Source organism: Lagenorhynchus albirostris, chromosome 15 (assembly GCF_949774975.1).
Source record: "Lagenorhynchus albirostris chromosome 15, mLagAlb1.1, whole genome shotgun sequence".
In the NCBI taxonomy this organism is placed as follows: domain Eukaryota; kingdom Metazoa; phylum Chordata; class Mammalia; order Artiodactyla; family Delphinidae; genus Lagenorhynchus; species Lagenorhynchus albirostris.
The window spans coordinates 48,109,456-48,135,030 of record NC_083109.1 but is presented as its reverse complement, the minus strand read 5'-3'; the positions used below and the strand labels follow the sequence as shown (position 1 = coordinate 48,135,030).

Here is a 25,575-nt window from a genome sequence, read left to right as displayed (position 1 = left end):
TCCCACTCTGCACCTGTCCGCCTGCAGACAGTCACCCACCCTGGGGAAATAAAGTGTAGGCAGTGATGCCAGCAGAGTCTATTACTTATTGTCGTGAGTTAATTATTCTAAATTAACAAATATCCTGTTTACAAATGTTAACAGAAACAATTTAGGGACTCCTACTGCAGCATTAGCACCCAAAGATTGAAATGACGACCTGAAAAAAAGAAATGAGTCAAAATTACACATTCCTGCAATTGGTTTATTCGAAGCTTACGTGTCAACCAAAGAACAAGCCGTAACAACAGGAATATTGATGAGTTTAGCTTAATAAGGAAAAATTCTACTAAGCTCAATCTTTATGCACTAATTTGGAACCACTTACTAGATATATTAAGCAAACGACATGCAGAACAGTACGTGGCTTCCCCCATTTGTCTTAGACAAGGGGACAGAATATATGTGTTACCTCTACTTATATTTTACGTGTCCTCTGTATGAACACATACATATACTACGTACATTTGCTTATATAATCCTACACTACTTCTGGAAAGACACGACGGACACGGATGTCACTGGTGGCCTCTGTGGAGGGGACGTGGGTGATCGTGGGGCAGGGACGAGAGGGAGACTTCACAACATTTTATACCTTTTGGCTTAGAACCGTGTGTAATGTTATCTACTGAGAAATAAAATTAAAGAGCAAATTCTAAGACAAGCAGCAATGCACCACTGAGAGCATACACTACATTCATCACTCTCCAGGGCATTTGGGGAAACACTCATGGGGTGTTGGGGGCTTATACTGTCACGTAACTTTTAAAAGCTTAAGAGTGCCTCTCGAGCTCAGTTTTCAAACCTCAAATACGCATTTCAGAAGGAAGAGAACAAAGCACAGCCAGAGCCGGATGGTTTCTTTAAAGGAAGCCTGCGGGGCCCTCAGGGCTAACGGTCATCCAGGCTGAGCTTAGCAGCAAAGAGCGAGATGACGGGATCATCCCCAGTTTCCAGGGCCAGGTCATACGCCGTCTGCTCTCTCGCGTTCTTCTTCTGAACGCTTGCGTTGCATCTGCGAAGGAAATGGGGGTGAGCGGACGGACTCAGGTCTCCGAACCTTCCCTGCCTTGGAGGCCAGTCTGGGAGCTCCTGGCCCCCGTCCCAAACTTCCCCCAAGAGGCCACTGTGACCAGCCCTCAAGGGCAGCTCTACCCTGAGACCTGAGGGGCGCTGTGATCTCACACGTCCAGTGCCAATCCCGGCCGTGGGTTCCCATTGCATCAACGACCCACAACCAAGTGGGTTTAAGGGGGCAACGTTTTCATCGTGCTTTTAAAAGCCCTTAGTGCCCTGGGAGCCATGGGGGGATTGTGGCTCCATTACTGGATCAGCTGTTCAGGAACCAGGACCCTCTGAAATCCTCACAGGCCAACAGGGGGATCACTGTGGCCATCAGCGTCCCTCGGAGGACATACCCCAGTAAGGCAGCGATGCACTCCCTTCCTGCCAGGCCCAGCACAGCTGCTCCATGAAGAGCTGTATTTTGGACTCTGTTTGGATGGGAAAAAATCCCTGGCTAAATCCCTGGTTCGCATCCTCGAGAAACTGGAGACAGAGCAGGTGATCAAAGGGGCCTTGGTTTCACCCATGACCTATTTAACTAACCCAGGAAAATCTCTTGACTCTGCCCTCTCTGCTCCTTTCCTTGGAGGATTTGGAGGGTAAGCTTTCATATCAGATAGAAAGTGAAAATCTATACACACATTCATTTTTTAAAGTGAGAAACCCCACAAGAATATGGTTTGTAGTCAATTTAGCAAATGCTAATAAACACTATGTTAGTATATTTCCTCCAAGAGTTCATGGAACGCATTGGACACGGTCTCACCCTTGGCTTGACCCTTTGGGCACTGTCTGTATGACAATAACCTCTCAGGACTATGGCTCCTATCCTTGTGTAGGGACAATGACCTTGGCTTCAGTGAGTTTGGCTTGTGTGATATGAAAATAAACACCAATCTTAGAAGCCAGAGGGCAGGCCCGAGAGGTCAGACAGCATATTTTGCGACCTGCCAGACTGTCTCTCCCTTGCCTGGTCAGCTTTGGCCCAGTGAGTGAGCAGCGGATGCTGCAGTGGAGGATGGGGTGCTACCTGCATTCTAGAGTTCATGAAAGGCTCCTGCCCAGAGGTGGCAGGAGTGATGGAGGCAGGAGTCGTGGCTGAAGACAGAGATGAGATGAGCATCTGGAGGTCTGCATTTTCCTGGCCCTGATCTTTCCCTCGACACCCCCACCCTGTCCCCTGCACCTGCAGATGTACCTGCTGCCATACATTTATCCCAATAGAGAAAAAGGATGGTGGCCTCTTTCCTGAAAGAGATAAACGGAGCTTCTGGCAATGTCCATGCCCAGAGGGAAGCTTTCCACTTGTCCCAGCCTGAGAGCAGCTTCATACACCCACAACCCACCCCACCCCCACCCCAGATGATAAGCTCCTGTCATACACACAGAATTCCCACTCATCTAGCCCATTCCGCATTCTCAAACATGGACGGATGACAAAGGGTCACACACATCTGAGAAAAATCTGCAGCATCAAAGAAAAATCAAATACAAATGTAAGAAATTAAAAATGACTGAAGACAATATCAGACAAAAACAGAAGGCTATGAAGAAGAAACAGAACAAAAAGGAGCTCTTAGAAAGTAAAAATGTGACTGTTGAAAGAAAAAGTATTCAGCAGGAGGGTCAAGAAAATCTCTTAAAACAGAGAGAAAAAGGGAAATGAAAAATATGGGGGAAAAAATTAAAAAGACAGACAGAGGGGGTCAATTTGAGTGGTCCACCACCTAACTAATAGGAATTCTAGAAAGAGAGAATCGAAAAAAATGGAGGGGAGAAAATACCAAAGAGATAAAATTTCCCTGAGCTGAAGAAATACATGACTTTTCAGACTGAAAGGGCCAAGTGGATGAATGAACAACCGCACATCAGAAAAATACCCCTATGAAATTTCAGAACATCAGGAATACATGCTTCCAGAAGGAACAAACAGGTCAGAAATGAATAAGAATTTGCTGTAGCATTTTCATGGGCTATGCTGGGTGCTAGAACTCATGAGAGCAAGGCTTGATTATTTTGAACACAGAAATTAATATCAAGGTATTAGTAGTCAAGAGTGAAGAGAAAAGAAAGTCATTTATGATATTCAAGGTCTCAAAAGTTTTTTTCTACATACCCTTTCTGAAGAAGTTACCTAAGGCCACACTCTAGCCTGACAAGGGTCAAAACCAAGAAAGAGGAAAATGTGAACAATAACTATAGGTGGATTCCAGTGAAAAGAAATCCCATGATGACCACTGTGCAGCAGGGCCAGAGGGCTGTCAGGCAAAATCCGAGTAGGAAGTATACTCCAAGAGGAAAGTCTCTAAGAAAAAAAGCACTGAAAAAGTAAGAAACCAGGTAAGATTATGGATGTGGTGAAGGCATGTTCTTTTTCAAACCAGAAAAAAACAAAGGCAATCAGAAAGTCCAGGAAAATCAAAGTCACACACAAAAACACACAAGTTGTTCATGGTTTATGAAAGGAAATGAAATGTGACCTGATTTTGAATAATTTATGGTGTGTAAGGAGAATCTACTTGACATTTCTGGTAAGAAAATTTTACTTTGAGTGGCCTAAGTGTTGTTTTCTTGAACCTACAAACAAAAATGTAATCAGAGTATACCAATGAACAATATTTATGTAGTTATTATAATGCAATTGCCCTTCATGCTTTTCAACTATTGCAATCAACCTATGGATGAAGAACGGATGTCTTCATTATGTTAACACAAATATAGCTGTGATTAGTGTTGTAAAAAGTAAGCATATACTAATAGAAGTTGTGAGATGGAAGGGGAAGGAAAGGTAGAGGTTAAGGTAGAGAGCACTAATATACATTTATAAGCACTTACATCCAGGTGAATCAAGAGACACCACTGACATCATTGAAAGATGATGATTGAAATACAGGAATTTAGGCATATCATTTATATTTTAACAGTAATTAATAAAGAACAAAAACTGGAACAGAATGATCAAAACATGAAGGTCCAGTCAGCAAGCAAAGTCATCCCCTATGACAGCAAGAATCAGCAGCTACTGTCTAAGCTAAATCACGAGTGATCGGTTTAAGTGCATTGTTCAGTGACAGAGACATAGGTGACTCTCGGGAGAACTTTAAGACATTTACATGTAGTTGTCCTTGGAGACAAGGACTGGGGGTGAAGAGGTGAGGGCGGCAGAGGACCGCCAGGCCCTTCCACAGGATTTGATTTTTAAATCATGTCCACGTCTTACTTCGATACAATTAAAAAGGGATTTGGTGCATATGAATAGTTTCAATAAACATACACAATTTCAGAAATCTTTCTGCCAGACTAGTCATAAATAAGGCGACGTCAGGACGACTAGGCCAGAAATGAATAATGAAACTGGTGACTAAACCTCCCCATACTGCTCTGTACCTAAATCAAGTCTGTCCCAGACTAATTCTGGGAGTCTCTGGTCCTGGGGGATGGGGGTGGGGGCCTTTCCTGACCACACCACACTCGATTCTCTTACCTGGCTTTATTTTCTTTGTAGCACTTATCATGCTCTGAAATTACTCATTCATTTGTTTACTTGTTTATTGCCTGTCTCCTCCACTAAACTGTAAGCCCCATGAGGGAAGGGAAGTGATGTCTTCATCACTGCTGCATCTCCATCACCTAGAATGCTGACCAGCACACAGTAGGTGCTCACAAACCACTAGTAAAATGAACACATCAATGAAAAGAATGAATAGACAAACAAATTTAGGGAAGGAGTATTGCCTCCAAGATTGAAACCCATGTGAATTGCAGGAAAACATAACTAAGAACTCTGCATCCCCCTGTGGGAGGGTAATCATCTGCCTGATTCGGGCTCCAGAACTGACCAGGTAATGAGAAGGCTTTCCACTTTCCAAAGTAAATGAGAAACTTAGCACTTTCCCCGGTTTTGTGTTGCAGCAGAACTCTAAGTGTCCAAACACCCTAATGGTCTTAGACCTTGTCTAAGTTTAGATCTTATCATTCATGTAATTTCAGCTAACTTATTTGGCCAAGTCTCCTGGTGCCAACTAAATCTGAGTGGTATGATTGGTTAGTTTCTCCTCATATTTCTCCAGAGGCAGTAAGTGAAAGCGGCAAGGCCACGTGCCTTATGACAGAATTTCCATGACTTTCCAAAGACCTGCCTTTGGTTTGATACAAACAGTTCCTGCAAGCAACTAAGATTTGGGGATCACCCTTCATATTGTTGTTGTTGGTGGTGACATTATTGTTATTAGTTTGATCAGATCAACATAACTGAGCGGTCAGCCACGGGGGACAGTCCCGTGTCCAACAGCACTGTGAGGTCACTCCTTACCACGGACCATGCTGGGATGATTCTTAACGTCTCAGTGTTTGTAAGAACGGTCTCTGGACCCTCGCTCCTCAGACTGTGGCACCTGGACCATTGGCATCTCCTGAGAGCTTGCTAGAGATGCTGGATCTCAGGCCCGGCCCCACCCAGACCTACCAAATGTGCATTTTCACAAGATCCTTGGCTGACTTACATACACATTAAAGTATGAGAAGCATTTATCAAGTTCATCTTCTTAGTTTGGTGCATTAAAAAAATACACATGCCCTTTCCTTAATGTGAAAACTTGGACTTGGGAAGGCTTGGTGACATCTGTTAACAGAGATAGAACTTAGAACTTAAATCCAGTTGCAACCCCTTTCACCCAGGGCTTCTGTTATCTAAGCCCCACGTGGCTCTTCTCCCAGAGCCAACGCACCCATCCCCATATCCTGTGTCAATCATCGCGCAGTGAACACTTTCCACTCAAATCCTGATAATCCTCTTTTTTCATAATCGCAGCTTCACGACTGCCACCATTAAAGTTCACGCATCAGGCTCCGGGCACTACAAACGATCTCATTTCATCCTCCACTAACTCTGTGACCCGAGTCCGATTATCCCCATTGTACAGATGAGAAGACCCAGCAAGAGGAATGTGTTCATTTTCTCCACGTTTTGCTCTCTCCTGCCTCCAAACTGTCCCCTGTCACCACAGAAGACTCTACTCTCCCCTCCTTCAGCACAATTCCCAGTGGTCACATTCAAGGGTACATTTCTGACAAGGTCTTTCAGATGACCTCTCCTGGGCTCTAAGTCACTTGAATTATTTGTTCATCTACTCAGCACATGTGTGAGTGCCAGCCTGGTGCCCCCAGATGTGCCAGGGCCACCTGGTCACCTGTGACACAGTGCTTGTTCCTCTCTCGGGGAGCTCAGAGGACCTGGCTGTAAATTCAGGGCGGAGGGGTACACAGTGTGCTACGGGGGTCTGACCACAGAGGTCTCAGTCACACCAGACACCAATCTCCTCCTCAGCTTTCATCTTTCCTGCCTCCCCAGTGGCATAAATAAGGCTTCACTGTCACTTCACCCCCTCAAGTTCCTGGGGCTTCATCACGCATTTACCATTTGAACTCAGATATATTCACAGGGTTGCGGCATCTCCTAGGTGGACTCAAGACCTTCTGTCTTCACAACTCTCCCCAGGCTGAGAGCAGAGTGCAGTGTTCTATTTACTCAATAATGGGGCTGGGGGCGGGGATCTCTGATGGCTAGATTTTCTGGGTTGGTGGTTTCCCGCGTAACCACAGTTTGGTTTTGGAAGATGATGAATCATGACTCTGCCAACTCTTAGCTGTGTACCTAGCTCCCCAAACAAGTTAACTGCAACACGGCGAGGGCACGAGACGGAGCGCGTCCTGCCATCAGAACTCCATGCTGTGAGTCTCCTCCTCCGAGGAGCTTGTCATTGTCACGGCAGACCTTCCAGAACGCGGTTGGCACAGCAAGTACACTGTGGTGCTCTGTGAATTTGTATCATAAAGACACTTTTCTACTAATGCACAAGCAACTCAGACTGTTTACTCCAATCTAAGTATCACGGTGAATTAAGGTACACTCTCTCTTTGTAAATCCTGAATTACCTAGAATAAAACTCCACAGGTGAACCTCTAAGTAAACTGATGGTTGCATTTTCCTCACTTGCCTGCTAGGGTAGAGCTCAGAGGCTCGATATTTGAAACTGCCAGTGAAGAAGGGCAGCTACTGTCCAAAAGCAAACAGCATCTCTCTGTGTCCCTCTCCTCACAAGACTTTTTGAATCCGTGTTTCTGAAGTCTGCTGGTAAGAGGTGTCAGCTTTGGTGGAAGATGTGTATTTCTCCTCAGCCATCCCCTTTCTGCTGAGTATGAGTTTATTCTGGTGAGAAAGACACAAACATGGGAACCAGAAACCCTAGGGAGGGGCTTTCTGCTACCGGCCAAGCTGCTGGACAGAAGTTACCTGTATGGAGACCACCTGGGCTGCCTCTCGCCATTAGCTAAACAGGCTCAGGGTGAGAAGGGAATGTTAATCCTTGTTTGCAAAGGACAAGTCACGGAGCCTCTTTTACAGGAAAGTCAGATCGCCAGATGGCTTGTGCCTGAAGAGCTGTAGACAGTGGAGCCTTGAGGTCATGTTCCTGGGTCTACAGAGGTCCAGCTGTGGGGCAGAGGCCGGGCGGACCCAGGCCCAAACACTGTGAACTAACAAATATAAGCCACACTCAGCAGAATCGGTTCTCAGTGGAAACACCTGCTTTCTGAACCCGCCCCTCCCTGACCCCACGTGAGCTGTGTTCTGCTAACAGTAACCATGACAATGCAGGGGGAGCGACAAAGGGCTATTACACACCATTCAGCTAGACCATATAACCACGGCGTTAGGCTTAGCAGAAACGCAAGGAGATCACATGTGGATAGATGTCAGTTTACAGAATGGTAATGAAGCAACAATGGGAACTGAGGAACACCAAAAAGAGACAGGTTGCCTGTTCCACGTCCAGAGTTAGGTTCATCCTGTTAGCCGGACTCTTCATAAAGCCAGGACTCATCACACTCAAGCAACAACTCAAAATGTGCTCAAGCGATTTTTGTATCAACCACAAACATTATATGTAAATGCTATAAAAAATCCTTATCTGAATTATCCAAACATAAAGTATACCTTCACACAAAACAAGGTGTCATTATTCCTATTGATAATGATAAGTGTGGGAACGTAAATGATGAAGCTGACAAGGTATGACGCCTGTGAACCCCAAGAGAACTTGAGAAAGTAAATTCCAGCCATCGAGTGTGTACACCCACAGGCCAAACACTCTGCTATAAAATTAAACTACTGATAAAAAGGGGGTCGTGTCTACTGACACAGGAGTCCTACTGGGCAGAAACTTTAAAAACCGCACATAGAAAAATTAAGAGAGAGATGTTTTGAATAAAAACGCTAGAGGAAATTTTGAAACAGGAGAACAGAAGCAAAGCTATTTAACTTTTGTCCCCTGTGCTCCTTGCCATCCTCCGCAGCACGATTCACAGAGCGGGGCCCCCAGCTGCCTCAGTAACAGTGCGGGCGGCAGAGTGGTTGACCTGCGATTCCCCCAGATGACTTCCAGTTCAACAGCTTGGTCAGCGGGATGTAAGCATTTAACAGCGAGGACGTGGACTCAAAACACTGTCCACCCCAGGTCCCCAGAGTAATTTGCAAGAGAACAGTGGACTCACAAGGCCGGGTGGGGTCAAGGGTGGGAAAGGAACAAAACCATCACACGTGGCTGGGGATCTCGTCATCCCGCTTCCCAACTGTGGAAACAGGAGACGACGTGGTGAACCCACATGCACCGCCTCTCCCCGGGGCTGTTCGCATCCACGGACGACCGGATAAGGTTTTCTTTCGGCAGTAACTTCATGGGTACATTTCCCATCACAATGAAAATCATGATGAAAACACTGCTTAACATCCAACGGCTAAGGATTTGCAGGCCCACAAATATAAATGAGTTAACAAAATGGATCATCATTTATCAAAGCTACTAAAAGTTAGACAATCCAGTAGTCCGTTTAAAAACCTTTGTTTTGGGCTTCCCTGGTGGCGCAGTGGTTGAGAGTCTGCCTGCCAATGCAGGGGACATAGGTTCGTGCCCCGGTCCAGGAGGATCCCACATGCCGCGGAGCGGCTGGGCCCGTGAGCCATGGCTGCTGAGCCTGAGCATCCAGAGCCTGTGCTCCGCAACGGGAGAGGCCACAACAGTGAGAGGGCTGCATACCGCAAAAAAAAAAAAAAAAAAAAAAAAAAAAATCTTTGTTTTACCCAGATTTGGAAAACAGAAGCAGTTAAGTCTCCCATTAAGGCCAGAACGGGTTGAAATGGTTCCTAAGTGGTTCAGGTTGAACAGGGCCTGCAAACTGACTGCTCGGAGGAGCCCCCCCAAGTAGCAGCTGGCTGCGACCTCACCCCCAACTCGCCCTTCCTCGAGTTTCACTTACGGGCCCCACTGCTGGTCCACGTCCGCTCCCCTCTGCACGAGAACCGGGATCGCTTCGTGGTGCGTGCTCGTGACCGCCGGGCTCAGAACGGGCTGGTCTTCGTTGTCACCGCAGTTGGGATCTGCTCCCTGCCGCGTGTAGAGAAGGACAAACTTGCACAAGGCCTAAGCTCAACGGCACCCGCTCGCCATCCTAGTAAGTATAACAAACCCTTGATGGAACTAAACTGCGTTAACTCAAAAGAGGCGGGAACCCCAAGACCCAACCTATAAAGACAGAGCTGCCAAGTCATGTGCGCGATAAAACTTGTGTTTCTGCTCCCCCAGCGGGAGGCCAGCCACCTGGATGGACAACCTTGCTTCTTTAGGAAACATCATGGTCACACTGGGTCACAGACCAGGGATTCTGTCCACCTTCCTGCACTTTATTTGGGCTCCTGTGCACTTTTCTGCCTATTTTCTTTGCTATAAAAATTAGCAACAGGTAACACTTAACGTAAAGTTTTTGACTAGCCGTTTAGCCCACTTCCAGACGGTTTTAAGTTAAGCGGCACTGTGATTATCACAATATCGAACAAAACTTCCATCTGAGAGAGACGGGGTGGCAGGCCTGGCTGAGAGCCTCAGGGAGGCGTGTTCTTGGGCTGCACTTACTTCATCGCATAGCTGCTCCATCACAGACACTCTTCCTTCCCCTGCTGGTCCGACTTCCTTCAGCAGAAGCCTGTTTTCAGGCTGCAGGATCACAGAAGGTGGTCGTTTGCACGGCCGCAAAATCTTCTTACTGTCACGCCCCACTTGTCCAGGCTCAACCCTCAGGGCAAATGTTTCCTCTCCTGGGTAAGTTCTGAGTCCCAGGGACAGGTGAGTGTGAGCACGAGCGTGTATGTGTGTGTGTGATGTGTGTGTGGGGTGTGCGTGTATGTGTATGTGGTCTTCAACGGCCAGCAGCACAGATAAACACATCTAATGTAAATCTAGCCAGTCTCTGAGGCCTTGCCTGGGGGAAGGACACCACACTGACATTTTTTCGTGTTATTAAGGGCAGGGATGCAATGAGAAACCTCGTAAAACCCCAGAAACCACACACCAGTTTTATTATGAATATTTCGAGGAAAAGCAACCAGGTGAATCCTAAAGTTTACGCTGCATGCTTTATAAGGTGTTCAAAATCAGCCCGAGTGTGACCACCTGCCTGCGGAGAACCGCCGCCCCCCCTGCCCCCGCCCCGGCTGGGTGCCCGTGTGCCTGCCGGGAGGCCCCGGGGCCCCGCGTGACTGAAGTGGTGGGGCTGGAGGGGGGAACTGACCCTGTGTCCACCTCCAGCTCGCTGCCACAGCCGAAGACGGCCGACCGGCGGGCAAGGTGGTGGGTGAGCAAGGGCACCCACTGTCTCTCCAAAGCTCCCGTTAAAACTATTCATGCTCCATAATTGTGAAGAACAAAACTCTAACAGCTGAGGGAAACCGGGAAAAGGTATCATGCATGGATCAGAAATGAAGAATCCCAAAGATTGAAAGCAGATGGAATCAGACTGACAGGGAAATCAAAGCCAAGAGGAAAACCAGCTGCAGACCCCAGACACGTGAGTGTGTTCTCTCCAGGGAGCCCAGCAGGAGGGCGGGCGTTGGGTGTGGCCGAATCCACAGCGAGTTATTAAAGGGCTTTACCATGAATCACGGGGATGGCCGGCATCCTCCCCGCTCTCCCTGCTTAAACCCTGATACTATTTTCCATACAGTTCACAATTGGCCTAACAGAGGCTTCTCCTGGGAGCACTGGGCCTGGGAAGGGCGAAGGGCAGAGCCCAGACGTGGCACGGGTTTGGAGAGCCAGGAAGGAGTGGAAACCGCCACGGCACTCCCACTACCGCGCTCACCAGCAGAGGAAAGGCCTTCCCACACTGGCAACTTCGAGGACCCTCCACCCACAGAGACCTCAGGCCCACAGACCCAGCTGGGCACCCATGCTAATCAAACTAGCCCTTCGTTTATCAACATGACCTAGCAACCAAGGATCATCACATGTTCAAGACAAACCAAAAGCAAGACAGAGAAAGATGAGCAGATAGAACTGACCCCAGAGGAAACAGGTGATTCAGGAGACTGAGGAGAACTTTAAAATAATTCCAGTGAATAATCTTGAGAGATTTTAAAGGTTTTGCCTCCATAAAGTAAAAACACACTGCTATAAAAAAGGGAACAGAAAATGAAAAAGTATTCTTCCATTTAAACAATCTCAAAATAAAACATTAGATGCACAGGCTGAAGAAGACAGCTCTAAGGATCAAGGAGAACACATACCGTAAGCTGCTGCTGCTTCTCTTGAAACGTTTTGGTCTTGAAATTCTTGGTCCTTGTGACCTTCTCCGTGGTGTCTGGGGTGCTCTGGCTGTAGTCACTCACTGGAATGACAGGAGTCGAGGACCAAAGTGAAGCCCCCCGCCACTCCCATCATGTAAAGAGCCACTCTCCTGCCATGCCCCCCTCAAGAGGTCGGAAGGAGGAAAAGGCTTTTATAGAAATTTCTATTTGATGAAACCTGGCCCGAAGGACTCCTGGGGCTGTCCTTCTTGGTCCAGAACCAGAGGATGGGAGGAGGGAGGGGAATAAAAGGGGCTACAATTCTCAGGCCCCAAAGAGCACCCCCTGCCCCAATTTATCTCCCCAGTTCCTGTGAAAGACTTCAAAGGTCTCAGGCCTGACTTTGGGGTGGCCAGAGGAATAACATGGGTGGAACGTGAAAGTAAGAGGCCTGGCTGGGCCGGCAAATCTTAAGCAGTTCTCTCCATCCTCGCCAAGTCACTGTGTTGTTTTTGGTCAACAGTTCTTTAGGTTTCTCTTTTTTAATTATTATTTTTTCTTCCAGGTTTACTGAGATGTAACTGACATACAGCAGCACTGTATGAGTTTCAGGGGCACAGCAGAATGATTTGACTTACATACACCATGAAATGATGACCGCAAGAAGTTTAGTGAACATCGTCATCTCATATAGAAACAAAATGAAAGAAATAGAAAAAAAAATTTTTCCTCGTGATGAGAACGTGTAGGATTTACTTTCCTGTAACGACATCCATATAGAACTGGTCAACTGCTTTAAAGTCCCCGGAAGGGGACAACTCACCCAGGTTGGACCTGCTGCCGAAAAGCCCGTTCCCTCCCTCGGTGACACTGCTCAGAAAGTGGTCGCTGAACTTCACCGCCTTGTTCAGGTAAAGGTTCTGGCCAATGAAAAAATTCCAGCACCATGAAAGATAAGGCTGCCGCGTCCCAGCAGAATGGTCTCCCTGCTCACCTGCTCCTCTTTCTGTTAAAGACAGCCCTGTCTACCCATACAGTCAAGCCTGCAGCGTGACCATGCTTCCAGACACCTCCCTCACCTCACCGTGATGTTTTGTCCATTCTGTCTCTTACGCAACTCCTCATTCTGGCCCCTCTTCTCACAGCGAGATCATTGCAACAGGCTCCAAACAGGTTCCTGCCAGCCCACCTTCCCTGTGGCTGCCCCAGCCCCTTTATACAAGGAATGTATACGTAACTGTGTCCCTCTGTGCTTACAACCCTTCCATGTCTTGGGATTAGGGTGGCCTGACGGGGAGGCTCAGGCTGCAGAGTCTGTATCCTGGTTTGGTCACTTAGTAGCTTAGGGACCTTGGAAGAAGCAAGTTGCTTAACTTCTCTGAGCCTCAGTTTCCTCACCCGTAAAGCGGAAATATTATGACCAGCCTCAAAGAGATGTTGTCAAAGCAAAATGAGGTTACATGGATGTCTATAAAATGAGGATGGGTGATACACAGGCCAGACCCAGGATTCTGCATCCACCTGGACCGGTTCCACAGCGTGGCACCCTGCTCCTGCCATCGGGAGCCACCTGCTACTTCCTGAGCACAGAACACGCAGGCTAAGAAGAAACACCCACAGAACCGGGGACACATCCCCGACTTCTACACGACGGACAGCATATTGCAGGTGCTCTTGTGTCTGTCCAGTTCCCCTTAACCAGTCAGGTACCATCCCAGCTGCCACGTTGGCTGCTAACAGCTCACAGCTGACCCCCGTCTCCAGCTGCCCTCAGCAGTGGGTGCTGACCTGCCCTAGCGGTTATGCCCCTCCCCCCAGCCTCAAGTGGGGACAACTGTGTGCTGTGACTCGCCGTGTTCTGCGTCCCTCAGCCCCATTCTCCTGAAGCACCTCCTCGCCCAAGCTCTGCTGCAGCCACACAACCGAAAACACAGCATTTAGTGCCCTCCTGGGTTACAAAGCACATTCACGTGTATCTTCCCACTGGACACTCCCAGCCTCCCTGTGGGTCAGGCAGGGCCCAGCTATCTGTCCCAGTTTTAGAGACATCGTTAGCACCCTGCCAGGTCACGGCCAGGCCCGAGTTCCCCTCCTTTTCCTTGCCTTCTTCACTCTCTTCTCAATCCATTAATTATCCTTTTGTATGTTGTGACTTCTTGTCCAATGAAACTAAAGCTGCCTGTATCAGTTAATGTTTGTCACACACTTATGGGCTCCATGGCAATGTTCCAGTTACCAAATGAGAGGGAAGATCCAGGGAGACATGGCCACAAAGTACGCCTTATTTTTATAGGCAAATAGGTCAAAGTACATATCAGCAAACATTTCTGTCAGTCTTTCGCCTATACTCAGACTTCAGTGGGTATAAATAAACCTGAGAACTACAGGACCAATAGGGTGGGTGATAATTCCTTTCTGTTCTTATGACATCTTTATGTGCCTGAAAGCTGGCTTCTCTGAGGTTTAGCTCAGTTATTTATCCAATTCTATGAAATTGCTGGCCTCCAGTTAAGTTTCATAATATTCTAAACTCTTCCTTTCTATGAATTATGCAGAAGCATTTCAATAAATCATAAGCTACCATTTACTAGGTCAGTCAATTTTGAAATGAATAACTTCGGGCGGTTTTACTCACCTTGTTTGAGACTTGAATATAATTCAGCCTGATGCTAACTTCATAGCCATCCTCATGGACGGTAGCAGAGATGAGCTTGTAAAAAAGTATTAGAGAGAATTCACAACCATGAGTGTGGGACTCAAAGCCCGGAGCCACAGCCAAGAAATTCTGAGATGCTAAGCTGTACATTTAATCAAACATTTAATTAACACAAAGGAAGGCAGGAAAAGAGAAACAAAAACTAGATGAAATAGGACACAAATGGCAAAATGGCAGACACAAATCCAGCCTTCTCTATAATTCCATTAATTATAAATGAACTAAATACTCCAATCAAAGAGCAGAGATTGCCAAATTGGTTAAGAAAGCAAGACCCAAATTGATACTCTCTGTAAGAGACACACTTTAATGAAGCCACATGGCTGCAAGTCATCACTTGGCAAAAAGTAACCTGGGAGGGCCAGGCCTTGGCAATCAAGGGCCAAGTATTCAGATGAGCAGCTGCCTCTGTAAATAGCAGGAGGAATTTAGATCAATGGGGCTCAGCAAATGCTTTAAGGATCAGATAGTAAATATTTAGGTTTTGTGGGCCATATGGTCCTTGCCATTGCAGTGCAAAAGCAGCTACAGACAATAAGTAAATGAATGAGTGTAGCTGTGACCCAATAAAACTTGATTTACAAAACTGGTGGCAGGCCAGATTTGCCCCACAGGCCACAGTTTTGAGACCCCTAGATTAGGCCAAGGAATTAATAAACCACCAAAATAGATTATCAAAGGAAACTGAGCACTACTTGACAATGACACAGTTCCAGTGTTGGCCTAACTTGGTGGCAGAGGAGGGGATGGGCTAACTTTGAAAGGTTCTTTTAGTCTCATGACAGAGGAAAAGGTCTTCTCACAGATGTGTGTCTTTATAACAGCAGTATCCCTGGGGTCTGACAGACCTGCTTCAAATCCTGAATCCCCTGAGACCCAGAGTGTAGTCTTGGGCAGGTCACCAAATCTCTCTGAGCCAGTTTTCCTGGATGTCAAATAAGGCAAGGAGGCATGGAAGGTGGGGCAGGAAAAAGAGAAAGGGCAAGTAAAGTGCAATTTCAGGACAGTCCGTGTGAGCAACCTCAGCCTGATCCCATGTTATGCTCCAGAGAGGAAGTCCTGCTCAGAGGCCACCCACCTTTCCCATCCTGGGCTCTGCAATCAGGGCCCGGAATTCAGGGTTGTTCTGAGCGTAAGACCTGAGGTGAGCGGAGATATGGTCCACCTGTTTTCTCCAGTATCCTAAAGAAGGAGAGAAACCCAAACACACGGATGATTCTTCTGGGGTGAAGGAGGAAAAGTGTCAGCATGCAACATGCATTTTCAGAGAGCTCATTTCTCTTTGCCAAACTCTGTGATGGTTTTTGCTTTCTGAACCTCGACTGTGCACTAGAATAAGTTCCATGAATATTATAGAATTCCAAAGGAACGTATTTTGATTGCCATATCTGGGGTCTTTTTCTTTTATTCTTTTAAAATTAACCATATTGAGAAACAACTTACTAATAAAGTGCCCCTATTTTAAAGGTAAGTGCCTGAGTTTTGGAAAGGTATACATCCCATCGATATGGAGAACATTCCCATCACTCCAGAAAGCTTCCTGTGCCCCTTTCAGTCTGCACAGGGTTTAAAATAATTCGAATTTATTGCCACCATTTAAGGCTTGAGAGATTTCACATGAGTCTGGTTTCTCGTGCACAGGTGGGCGATACAGCAGCACTGGGCCTGCCCTTCTGCCAGGCCTGGCTGCCTGGGGCCGAGGGGTGGCTGCCCGCTTTGGACGGGGCAGGGCGCTCCAGCCGGCCACAGCCCTTGCAGGCCTGGCTGCCTGCCTTTACTTCCTGGCTCTGCTCTGTGGCCACTTGAGTATGAAAGCCTCATCGGATCCCACCTCATCACTTTACCAGTGAGGACACTAAAGCTGAGAGCAATTGGGTGGCTTTTGCAAGGTCATCCAGACATCTAAATCTTACTCAGCCTTACTTTCCTTACCTATAAAATGGGACTAATACCTCTTACCTCATACGTTATTGTGACACCAAATAAGAGAACCTCAGTGTCTTAGTTTGGGTACCCCTGACAGCAGAGCCTGAGACGAATATTTAGTACAGGTAGTTCCTTTTGAAGGTGACCCTGGGAAGCACGAATGATGGAGCAGAAACAGCAGGACAGGGCAGGAAGGGAAGTCAATTAAGAATCTGTTAAAAGCTGGTCAGCGCGGTGGGCAGTGGGGCTCCGTCCTGCTGGGACCTAAGAGGAACCAGGCAGAACACATCCCAGGTCTGTGCACTGGACAGAAGGACCGAGGCATTCACTCTCCGCCCCCGGCCCCGTGTGTGAGCTCCAGCACTTCTGAACTGCACCCGCCTGTGGACCGGCAGTCTTCTGCTCTGAGGCAGCAAAGCAAAGAGATGCTGTGGCACGTTTGATGAGGGACGCGAGCAAAGATGCGCAGAACCAGCCACCCCGCTGTGCTGGAATCAGGAGGGCAGAGGGGTCTGGGCATCACGAGAGTCGGCTGCCAGTAGCTGACATAACCCCAGAGGGAGCACCGAGCCCAGCACAGGTTTGGCACAATGTAGGCACATTCACCCCACAGTCACTGAGCACCTCCTGTGTGCCATGCACTGTCTGAGGGCTGGGGATACAGCAGTGAACAAAGTTCTTGCCCTTGAGGAGTTCACAGGTGGACCCAGAGAAAATACAGGTAAATAAATAAATACGCAGGCAGGAGTATGCTAAACACGAAGATCTGACTGAGAATCTACAACAGATGTACAATTCCAAGATCAAATGTCAACTCTCAAAAAAGCCTACAGGGAGGGCTTTATGGAAAGGCTGGGAGGGGTGAGGGGGTCTTTTGGAAAAGGTCCTGGCAAGACCGTAAGTCCTCTTTTGGGGGGTGAGGTCTGCTCCCTCCCAGCTCGGGATGAAAGAGGGGGTTCCAGGGGCTGCCTTCTGCTATAGGGAACTGAGGTCCCATGTCTATTTTCTGTTGGTGCCAAGCAAAGCACCCCAGAACTTGGTGGTTTAAAACGTCAACCACCTGAGGCCTCACACTTCTGTGGGTCCGGAGTGTGGTCAGCGCCCAGCAGGGACGGCTCATCTCTGCCCCACATGGTATCAGCCGAGCCATCAGCTGAGGCTGGGGGTCCAAGATGGTCTCATCCCTGTAGCTGAGGCCTCGGCTAAGATGGCACAGAGCTGGGGGTCGCCTGGCCTCTCTTTTCCCGTGACTGCCGCCTGCAACCGCTCAAACGTCAGCAGTCTTTGTGGTGGCTGTTGGCTGGGCCCTGAGGCATCTGTCCTCATTCAGTGATCTGTCCTGACCTTTTTACACGGCACTCACTTCCTGGGGAGTAAGTGCAAGCTCCCAGCCCTCCTAGGTCCAGGCCCGGAACTGTTGTGGTGTCTCTTCTGCCACTTCTGCTGATCAAAGCAACTCGCAAGGCCAGTCTAGATTCCAAAGGAAGGGAAACAGCATACAGGGGTGGGAGAGGTCATTCTGGTCATCTCTGCAGACGATCGACCAGGACACTCATGCCTGGAAGACAGTGGACTGGGTCCTGACTCCCAGTTGGGAAATCCATGAGGCAAGAGAAGAGCTGGGAATGACTGACTCCCAGCTCTGCAGCCCAGGGAACTCAGGGGACCTCATCCCTGTGGAACCATAAAATAAACAAACATTTAAAGTGTCTGGGGCTTCCCTGGTGGCCCAGTGGTTGAGGGTCCGCCTGCCGATGCAGGGGACGTGGGTTCGTGCCCCAGTCCGGGAAGATCCCACATGCCGCGGAGCAGCTGGGCCCATGAGCCATGGCCGCTGGGCCTGCGCGTCCGGAGCCTGTGCTCCGCAACGGGAGAGGCCACAACAGTGAGAGGCCCACATACAGCAAAATAAAATAAAATAAAATAAAATAAAATAAAGGGTCTGGAAATGGTTCTAGGGACATAGAACAAATACAGAAACATCTGAAGAAGAAACTGTGCTAAAACTCAGAACGGCAAGAGTCTGTGGTGTTTGAACCATGACCCACCCCCTCCTCCCCTCTCTCAGCTGAGCACGATGAACACTTCACTCCACATGGTTCAACCATAAACACACAGCTCCCTCTCCTCCCAGCTCCCAGCTCCCAGCTGGAGAGCCACGGAATCTTCCCAGAAGAAGCAGGATTTCAGTGTTTCTCATCCCGCCCCCAATTACCTGCTGCAGAGACCAAATTCTGGGCAAGTGCAGTCAGGAGTGGGGGCCCCCCTCCTCTGTCCAGACACCATTTATGGGATGGACGCTCCCCTTTGGGTCTGGTACACTGAGAATACTGCGGTCCAGGTCATCCTTGTACTGGCTTATTTGTAAAGCAGAGGTCTCATAGCAGAAGAGGCAAGTCAAGAAGACCAGAGGTGACAGCTGCAGCCGCTGAAGAGAAACACACCATTGTCCCCACCCCCGATCCAGAGCATTGGCTCAGATATTTTGCACAAGGGAAGATAAGACAGAGAGCTCCGAATCTCCCCAGGAACCCACTCCTTTGGCAAGAGTGTGAGGAAGTTCAGGCCTAAGGATAACAATGAATGATGTGGTAAAAAGCAAGTAAAAGAAGCCTAGAGATAGGAGTTAAACCATGGGCTGGCCAGTTTACCAAAGAGACCCACAGAAGTAAACAGCTAAGAAGAGCTCTCCTGAAGTCCGAAAAATATCTCAAACACTGATCTCAAAAACTATCCCTATAAAGAATCTCAAATTTAATTGGATGAGGGAGCCGACAGCAGCCGCGCGGCGGGCCCAGACCCACGCGGCCGAAGCTCCTGCAAACTTGGGCGCGCGCTCGCGCCACTGCGCCGGCGGCCCGAGCGATGAAGATGGTGGCGCCCTAGACGCGGTTCTACTCCAACAGCTGCTGCCTGTGCTGCCATGTCCACACCGGCACCATCCTGCTCGGCGTCTGGTACCTGATCATCAATGCCGTGGCCCTGCTGATTCTATTGAGCGCCCGCCCTGGCTGATCCAGATCAGTATCGCTTTTCAAGTTCTGAACGCGGAGGTGACTTGGAGCTCATGGATGATGCCAACATGTGCATTGCTATCGCCATTTCTCTTCTCATGATCTTGATCCGTGCAAGGCTACTTCTGTTTATCAGCATCATCTTGACTTTTAAGGGTTACTTGATTAGCTGTGTTTGGAACTGCTACCAATACATCAATGGCAGGAACTCCTCCGCTGTCCTGGTTTATGTTACCAGCAATGACACTACAGTGCTCTTACCCCGTACGATGATGCCACTGTGAATGGCGCCGCCAAGGAGCCGCCACCACCTTATGTGTCTGCCTAAGCCTGGAAGTGTGGCATAGCTGGGAGCGATGGCTTGACTTTCATACATCAGAGCAATAGTTCTTTAATTTTACTTCTGAGATGAGCTCTCTGTGCCTATTTGTTGCTGAAAGGCTACAATTTAAAATTTTAGATGTTAAGTTGAAACTCTCTGTAGTTTGAAACCTACGCTTTAGCTAGAGCACCGTGATAGAGTAACTGTAGAATTCTTTCTATGGGGTTGGGGTGGGCTCCCCTAGTCTTTCCTCAGCATTGAAACTACCCAACAATCCGGATGAACCTTTTGTCCGAGGAGTCTGTTGTACGTGCTGAGCCCCAGAGTTGAAGAATTTGTGACACTTTTCTCTCCATTTCCTCCTTTCTCTTTTGAAAGCGTAAAATAAAATCAAAATTATACAATGCTTTTTTTAGGCCACTCCAGTTTATAGAACAAACCCTTAGGAGAAAAGGAATGTTAATCGTGTAAGGAGTCCATATATACACATAAATAAAACATGAATTTCCTTAGATCCTTTATGATTTAAATTCAGTGACAATTTGAGTTTGCTGCTCAAGGATTTTGTCCACGGGTTAAATTGAGACCCTTTGTCAATTGCCGGCAGTGAGGACAGTCAGTCACCACCCCGGTGGCTGCCCTTGTACACCCATGTCTGGGGTCACGGCACGGTGTGTTAGAGGGGAACCGATTGGTACTGTGTTGTATCAGGTTCTCCCTTTCTCACAGTTTCCCATCCCCACTCAGAGCCTAGCCTGACTCAGGGAGGACATCCATCAGCTTTTGTCAAGTGCAATTGCTGATATGTATTTACCCAACAATCAGAAAAAGGTTTTCTTCTCTCCCTGCAAGGCACATCCTACTACTTTGAATTTCTGAGTATGCCTCGTCATCTTTTAAAATGAGTGTAAAACAGACTTCAGAAAAATGGGAGGTGGCGGGGGTGCTTTCCTTGCGAAATGCCCTTATCTTGACTACCTGAATTTCAAGGGACTTTTATATATTCGTATGTTCAAAAGTCACAGCTCTCCTGTTTGTTCATTATTGAATATGCTGTAAATGAAGCCATTTGCAATTAAAGTGAGATTTGCCCACATCCAAAAAAAAAAAAAAAGAAAGAAAGAAAGTAATTGGATCAGCCTGTAGAGCAATTTACACCCCCACAGTGTGGTGGAAAGTAATAAAGCAATCAGCCAGCAATAAGTGGAACTTAAAGGCTGGTTATGGTCAGGGAAAGAGATGGTCAAAGAGAGCCTTGCTAAAATCGCAGTCATCCTAGGGTGACAGGGTACATGGCCAAGGCCTCACTCTCCAAGGAGCAACTTCAGAGGTGTCCCACTGTGGGGGTGAGACAGAGCTCAGGAACCTGGTCCAGCTGGTCACTAAACAAACAGACAAGAAAATAACAGTAACAAGCCTGGAGGTGAGGTCAGTACCCAGAGTTGCTACAATATGTTATTTTAAATGTCCAGGTTCCAAAAAAAAAAGAAAAGAAAATTTAAGAGACAAAAAAAGAATGCAAAGAAACAAGAAACTGTGATTCACACACAGGAAAAAAAACAGGCAACAGAAACTGTGAGAGAGGTCACATGTTGGAGATTTAACAAAGATTTCAAAGCAGCCATTGTAAATATATCCAAAGAACTAAAAGAAACGATGCATGAAGAAGTAAAAGAAGGTGCCTCATGAAATACAGAATATCAATAAATACATAGAAATTATATATAAAGAGAACCAAATAGATATTGTATAGCAGAAAAGCATAATGATTGAAATTAAAAATTCACTAGAGAGACTCAGAAGTTAATTTGAACTGACAAAAGAAAGAATTAGCAAATTCAGAAACAGATCAACAGATATTATGCATGCAAAAAACAGAGAGAAAAAAAGAATGAAGAAAAATGAACAGAGCCTAAGAAACCTGCAGGAAACTATCAAGCATACCAACATATGCATAATGAGAATCCCAGAAGAGGGGACAGAGCAAAATGCAGAAAACATATTTGAAGAAACAATGGCCCCAAACTTCCCAAATTTGATGAAAGGCATGAATTTACACATCCAAGCAGCTCAACAAATTCCAAGTAGGGTCCACACCAAAAGACACACTTTTAAGAGACAAAAATAGAAAATCTTGAGAGCAGCGGGAGAGAAATGACTCATCACATACAAGGGATCTGCAAGAGATTAACAGCAGATTTCTCACCAGAAATCATGGAGGCCAGAAGACAGTGGGATATCATATTCAAAGCGCTCAAAAGAAAAAAAACAAATACCTGTCAACCAAGAATCCTATTCCCAGAAGTTATCTTTCAAAAATGAAGGCAAAATGAAGACGTCACCAGACACTAAAAAACTGAGGGAAGTCATTGCTATCAGACCACCCTATAAGAAACACTAAAGAAAGCCCTTCAGGCTCAAAGCAAATGACTCCAGACAGTAATGTGAATCTATACACACAAAAAAACAAAGAGCACTGATAAAGTAACCATGTAACTATAAAAGACATTATAAATGCCTATTTCTTTTCTTCTCCTAACAAATATAATAATATATTGCATAAAATAATATGTATATAGGTGTAGTATTTGTCCTATAACATATAGAAATGTAATATCTTGGCCAATAACAGCACAAAAGAGGTGGACAGGAGCAAAGCTTGATTGGGCTAAGGAAATGGCTCCAGATGGTAACTCAAATCCACAAGAGTAAACAAAGACAACTAGAAATGGGAAGAAAGGAGGCTAATATAACAAAAGCCATAAATATATAATAAAGTTGACCCTTGAACAACACAGGGGTTATGGGCACCAACCCCCCATGCAGTTGAAAATCTGTATATAACTTTAGAGTTGGCCCTCCGTATCCACAGTCCCACATCTGTGCACTCAACCAACTGTGGATCATGTAGTACTGAGGTAAGCATACAGTGAAAATAAAAAATCCACATATAAACAGACCCACACAGTTCAAAGCCATGTTGTTCAAGGGTCAACTGTAGTTCTTTCTTCTTTCAGCATTTTTAAAAGACATAAGGTTATGTAAAGTAATAAATATAACAGTGTTTTGTTAGGTTTGCAACATATATAGATGTAATATATATATATATGTAGGCATTGTTGTTATATATACCTATAATACCAGGAAGAAAGAACACAGCTATATAGGAGTAGCATTTCTGTGTCACACTGGAATTAAATTACTATAAATCTGAAACATATTCTGATAAGATGTGTAAGGTAAGGGGCTTCCCTGGTGGTGCAGTGGTTAAGAATCTGCCTGCTAATGCAGGGGACACAGGTTCAAGCCCTGGTCTGGGAAGATCCCACACACCGAGGAGCAACTAAGCCTGTGTGCCACAACTACTGAGCCTGGGCTCTAGAGCCCGTGAGCCACAACTACTGAGGCTGCATGCCACAACTACTGAAGCCCACGCACCTAGAGCCTGTGCTCTGCAACAAGAGAAGCCACCGCGATGAGAAGCCCACATACCACAATGAAGAGTAGCCCCTGCTCGCCACAACTAGAGAAAGCCCATGCAGCAACAAAGACCCAATGCAGCCAAAAATAAAATAAATAAAAATTAAAAAAAAAAAAGATGTATAATGTAAGCCCTAGAGCAACAGATAAGGGAATAAGCTGGTATGGAAAAACCTGAACGAACTTTTTGGCCAACCCAATATATAGGGGAAAAAACCCATTAAACATTCAAATCTTACATTAGAAAATATGCAACACAAAAGCAAGCAGTAAAGGAGGAATACAGGAACAAAAAGATACAAAAATTTAGAAAAGAATGAGTAAAATGGAAGATACAAATCCAACTTCATCAATAACATTAAATGTGAATGAATTTAACAACCCAATCAAAAAACAGAGATTTTAGACACTTTAGATTCAAAGATACAAACAGATTAAAAGTAAAAAATATGGAAATATATATATCATGCAAACAGCAACCACAAGAAAGCTGGACTGGCTATACTAATACCAGACAAAATAGATTTTAAGACCAAATAAAATGTTACTAGATAAAAATAGGGACATTTTATAATGAAAAAAGGGTATCATGAAGGTATGACAATTATAAACAATTGTAAATATGTACCTAATAACAGATAACCAAAATACATGAAGCAAAAACTTAGGGAAATGATGGGAGAAATAGACAACTCAGCAACAATGGTTGGACACTTTAATACCCTATTTTCAAAATGGATAGAACAACTAGGCAGAAGGTCAGCAAGAAATAGAACACTTGAACAGCACTCTAAACTAGCAGGACCTAATGGACATCTACAGACTATTCCACCCCCAAGAGAATATATATTCTTCTCAAGGGCACATGGAACATTCTCCAGGATAGGTCATATGTTAGGCCATGTCAAGTCTCAATAAATTTAAAAGGGTTAAAATCATACAAAGTATGTTTCTGATCACAATAGAATGAAACTAGAAATCAATAACAGACAGAAATTTGGGGAACTCACAAATATTTGGAAATTAAATAATTCTTAAACAACCAATGGGTCAAAGAAGAAACCACAGGGGAAACTAGAAAATTCATTGTTGAAAGAAAATGAAGGTACAACACCAAAACTTATGGGATGCAGTGAAAGCAGCACTCCCAGGGAAATTTATTGTTGTAAATGCCTATATTAAAAAAGAAGAAAGGCCTCAAATCAAGACCTGAACCCCACAAAATAAATAAATAAATAATTTCACCTTAAAAAAAAAAAAAAAAAAGACCTGAACCTTTGACCTTGAGAAACTAGAAAAAGAGCAAACTCCACCTAAAGCAAGAAGAAATAAGGAAATAATGAAGATTAGAGTGGAAATTAACGAAAGACAGAACAGAAAAGCAATACAAAAAATCAACAAAACCCAAAGTTGGTTCTTGAAAAGAGATCAGCAAAATTGCCAAATCTTTATCTAGACTCACCAAGAAAAAGAGAAGTGACTCAAATTGCTAGAATCAGAAATTAAACAGGGGATATTACCACCAACCTTATTGAAATAAAAAGGATTATAAAGGGATACTATGGACAACTGGATGCTAATAAATCAGGTAACTCAGACGAAATGATGCTCAGCATCATTAGTCATCAGGGAAATGCTGATCAAAACCATAACGAGGGCTTCCCTGGTGGCGCAGTGGTTGAGAGTCTGCCTGCCGATGCAGGGGACACGGGTTCGTGCCCCGGTCCAGGAAAATCCCACATGCCACGGAGCGGCTGGGCCCGTGAGCCATAGCCGCTGAGCCTGCGCGTCCGGAGCCTGTGCTCCGCAACGGGAGAGGCCACAACAGTGAGAGGCCCGCATACCGCAAAAAAAAAAAAAAATAAAAAAATAATAAGACACTGCTCCACACCCACTAGGATGCTTGTAATGAAAATGTCAAATAATAACAAGTGCTGATAAAGATGTGGAAAAATCGGTACCCTCATACACTGCCAGTCAGAATGTAAAATAGTGCAGCCACGTTGGAAAACAGTCCAGAAGTTCCTCAGAAAGTTAAACATGTTACCATTTGACCCAGCAACTGCACTCCTATGTACATACCCAAGAGACATGAAAAGATATGCCACAGAAAAATTTCTACATGAATGTTCAGAGCACCGTTATTCTTAACAGTCAAACCTGTTCACACACACACACAAAGCTGGACACAACTCAAATGTCTATTACTGGTGAACATACAAACAAATGTCATATATCCACACAATAGAATATCACTGAGCTATTATTAAAAAAGTAGAATGAAGTACTGAAAACGTGTTACATGGACAAAACTTGAAAACATCATACTAAGTGAAAGAAGCCGGTCACAAAAGACCATATTATATGCTTCCACTTATATGTCCAGAATAAGCAAATC

General features: G+C 45.9%; 1 protein-coding gene and 1 pseudogene across 4 annotated transcripts in view; one reads left to right on the top strand and one right to left on the bottom strand.

Annotated features, from left to right (window-relative positions):
• Window positions 1-223: 223 nt before the first annotated feature.
• DZANK1 (double zinc ribbon and ankyrin repeat domains 1) overlaps window positions 224-25,575 on the bottom strand; it is a 74,704-nt gene continuing 49,352 nt past the window's right edge. The window contains exons 13-20 of one of the 4 annotated variants that reach the window (XM_060122585.1): window positions 15,514-15,617; window positions 14,355-14,429; window positions 12,543-12,639; window positions 11,720-11,820; window positions 10,726-10,872; window positions 10,071-10,151; window positions 9,418-9,545; window positions 224-1,054 (exon numbers count right to left, since the gene is read on the bottom strand). In XM_060122585.1, the coding sequence (XP_059978568.1) occupies window positions 931-1,054; window positions 9,418-9,545; window positions 10,071-10,151; window positions 10,726-10,872; window positions 11,720-11,820; window positions 12,543-12,639; window positions 14,355-14,429; window positions 15,514-15,617 (857 nt within the window). In that variant the 3' untranslated portion in view covers window positions 224-930. The remainder of the gene's footprint in view (window positions 1,055-9,417; window positions 9,546-10,070; window positions 10,152-10,725; window positions 10,873-11,719; window positions 11,821-12,542; window positions 12,640-14,354; window positions 14,430-15,513; window positions 15,618-25,575) is intronic. The other 3 variants (XM_060122586.1, XM_060122587.1, XM_060122588.1) reach the window with 3 other exon arrangements.
• Window positions 16,998-19,659, top strand: LOC132505502 (lysosomal-associated transmembrane protein 4B-like; annotated as a pseudogene).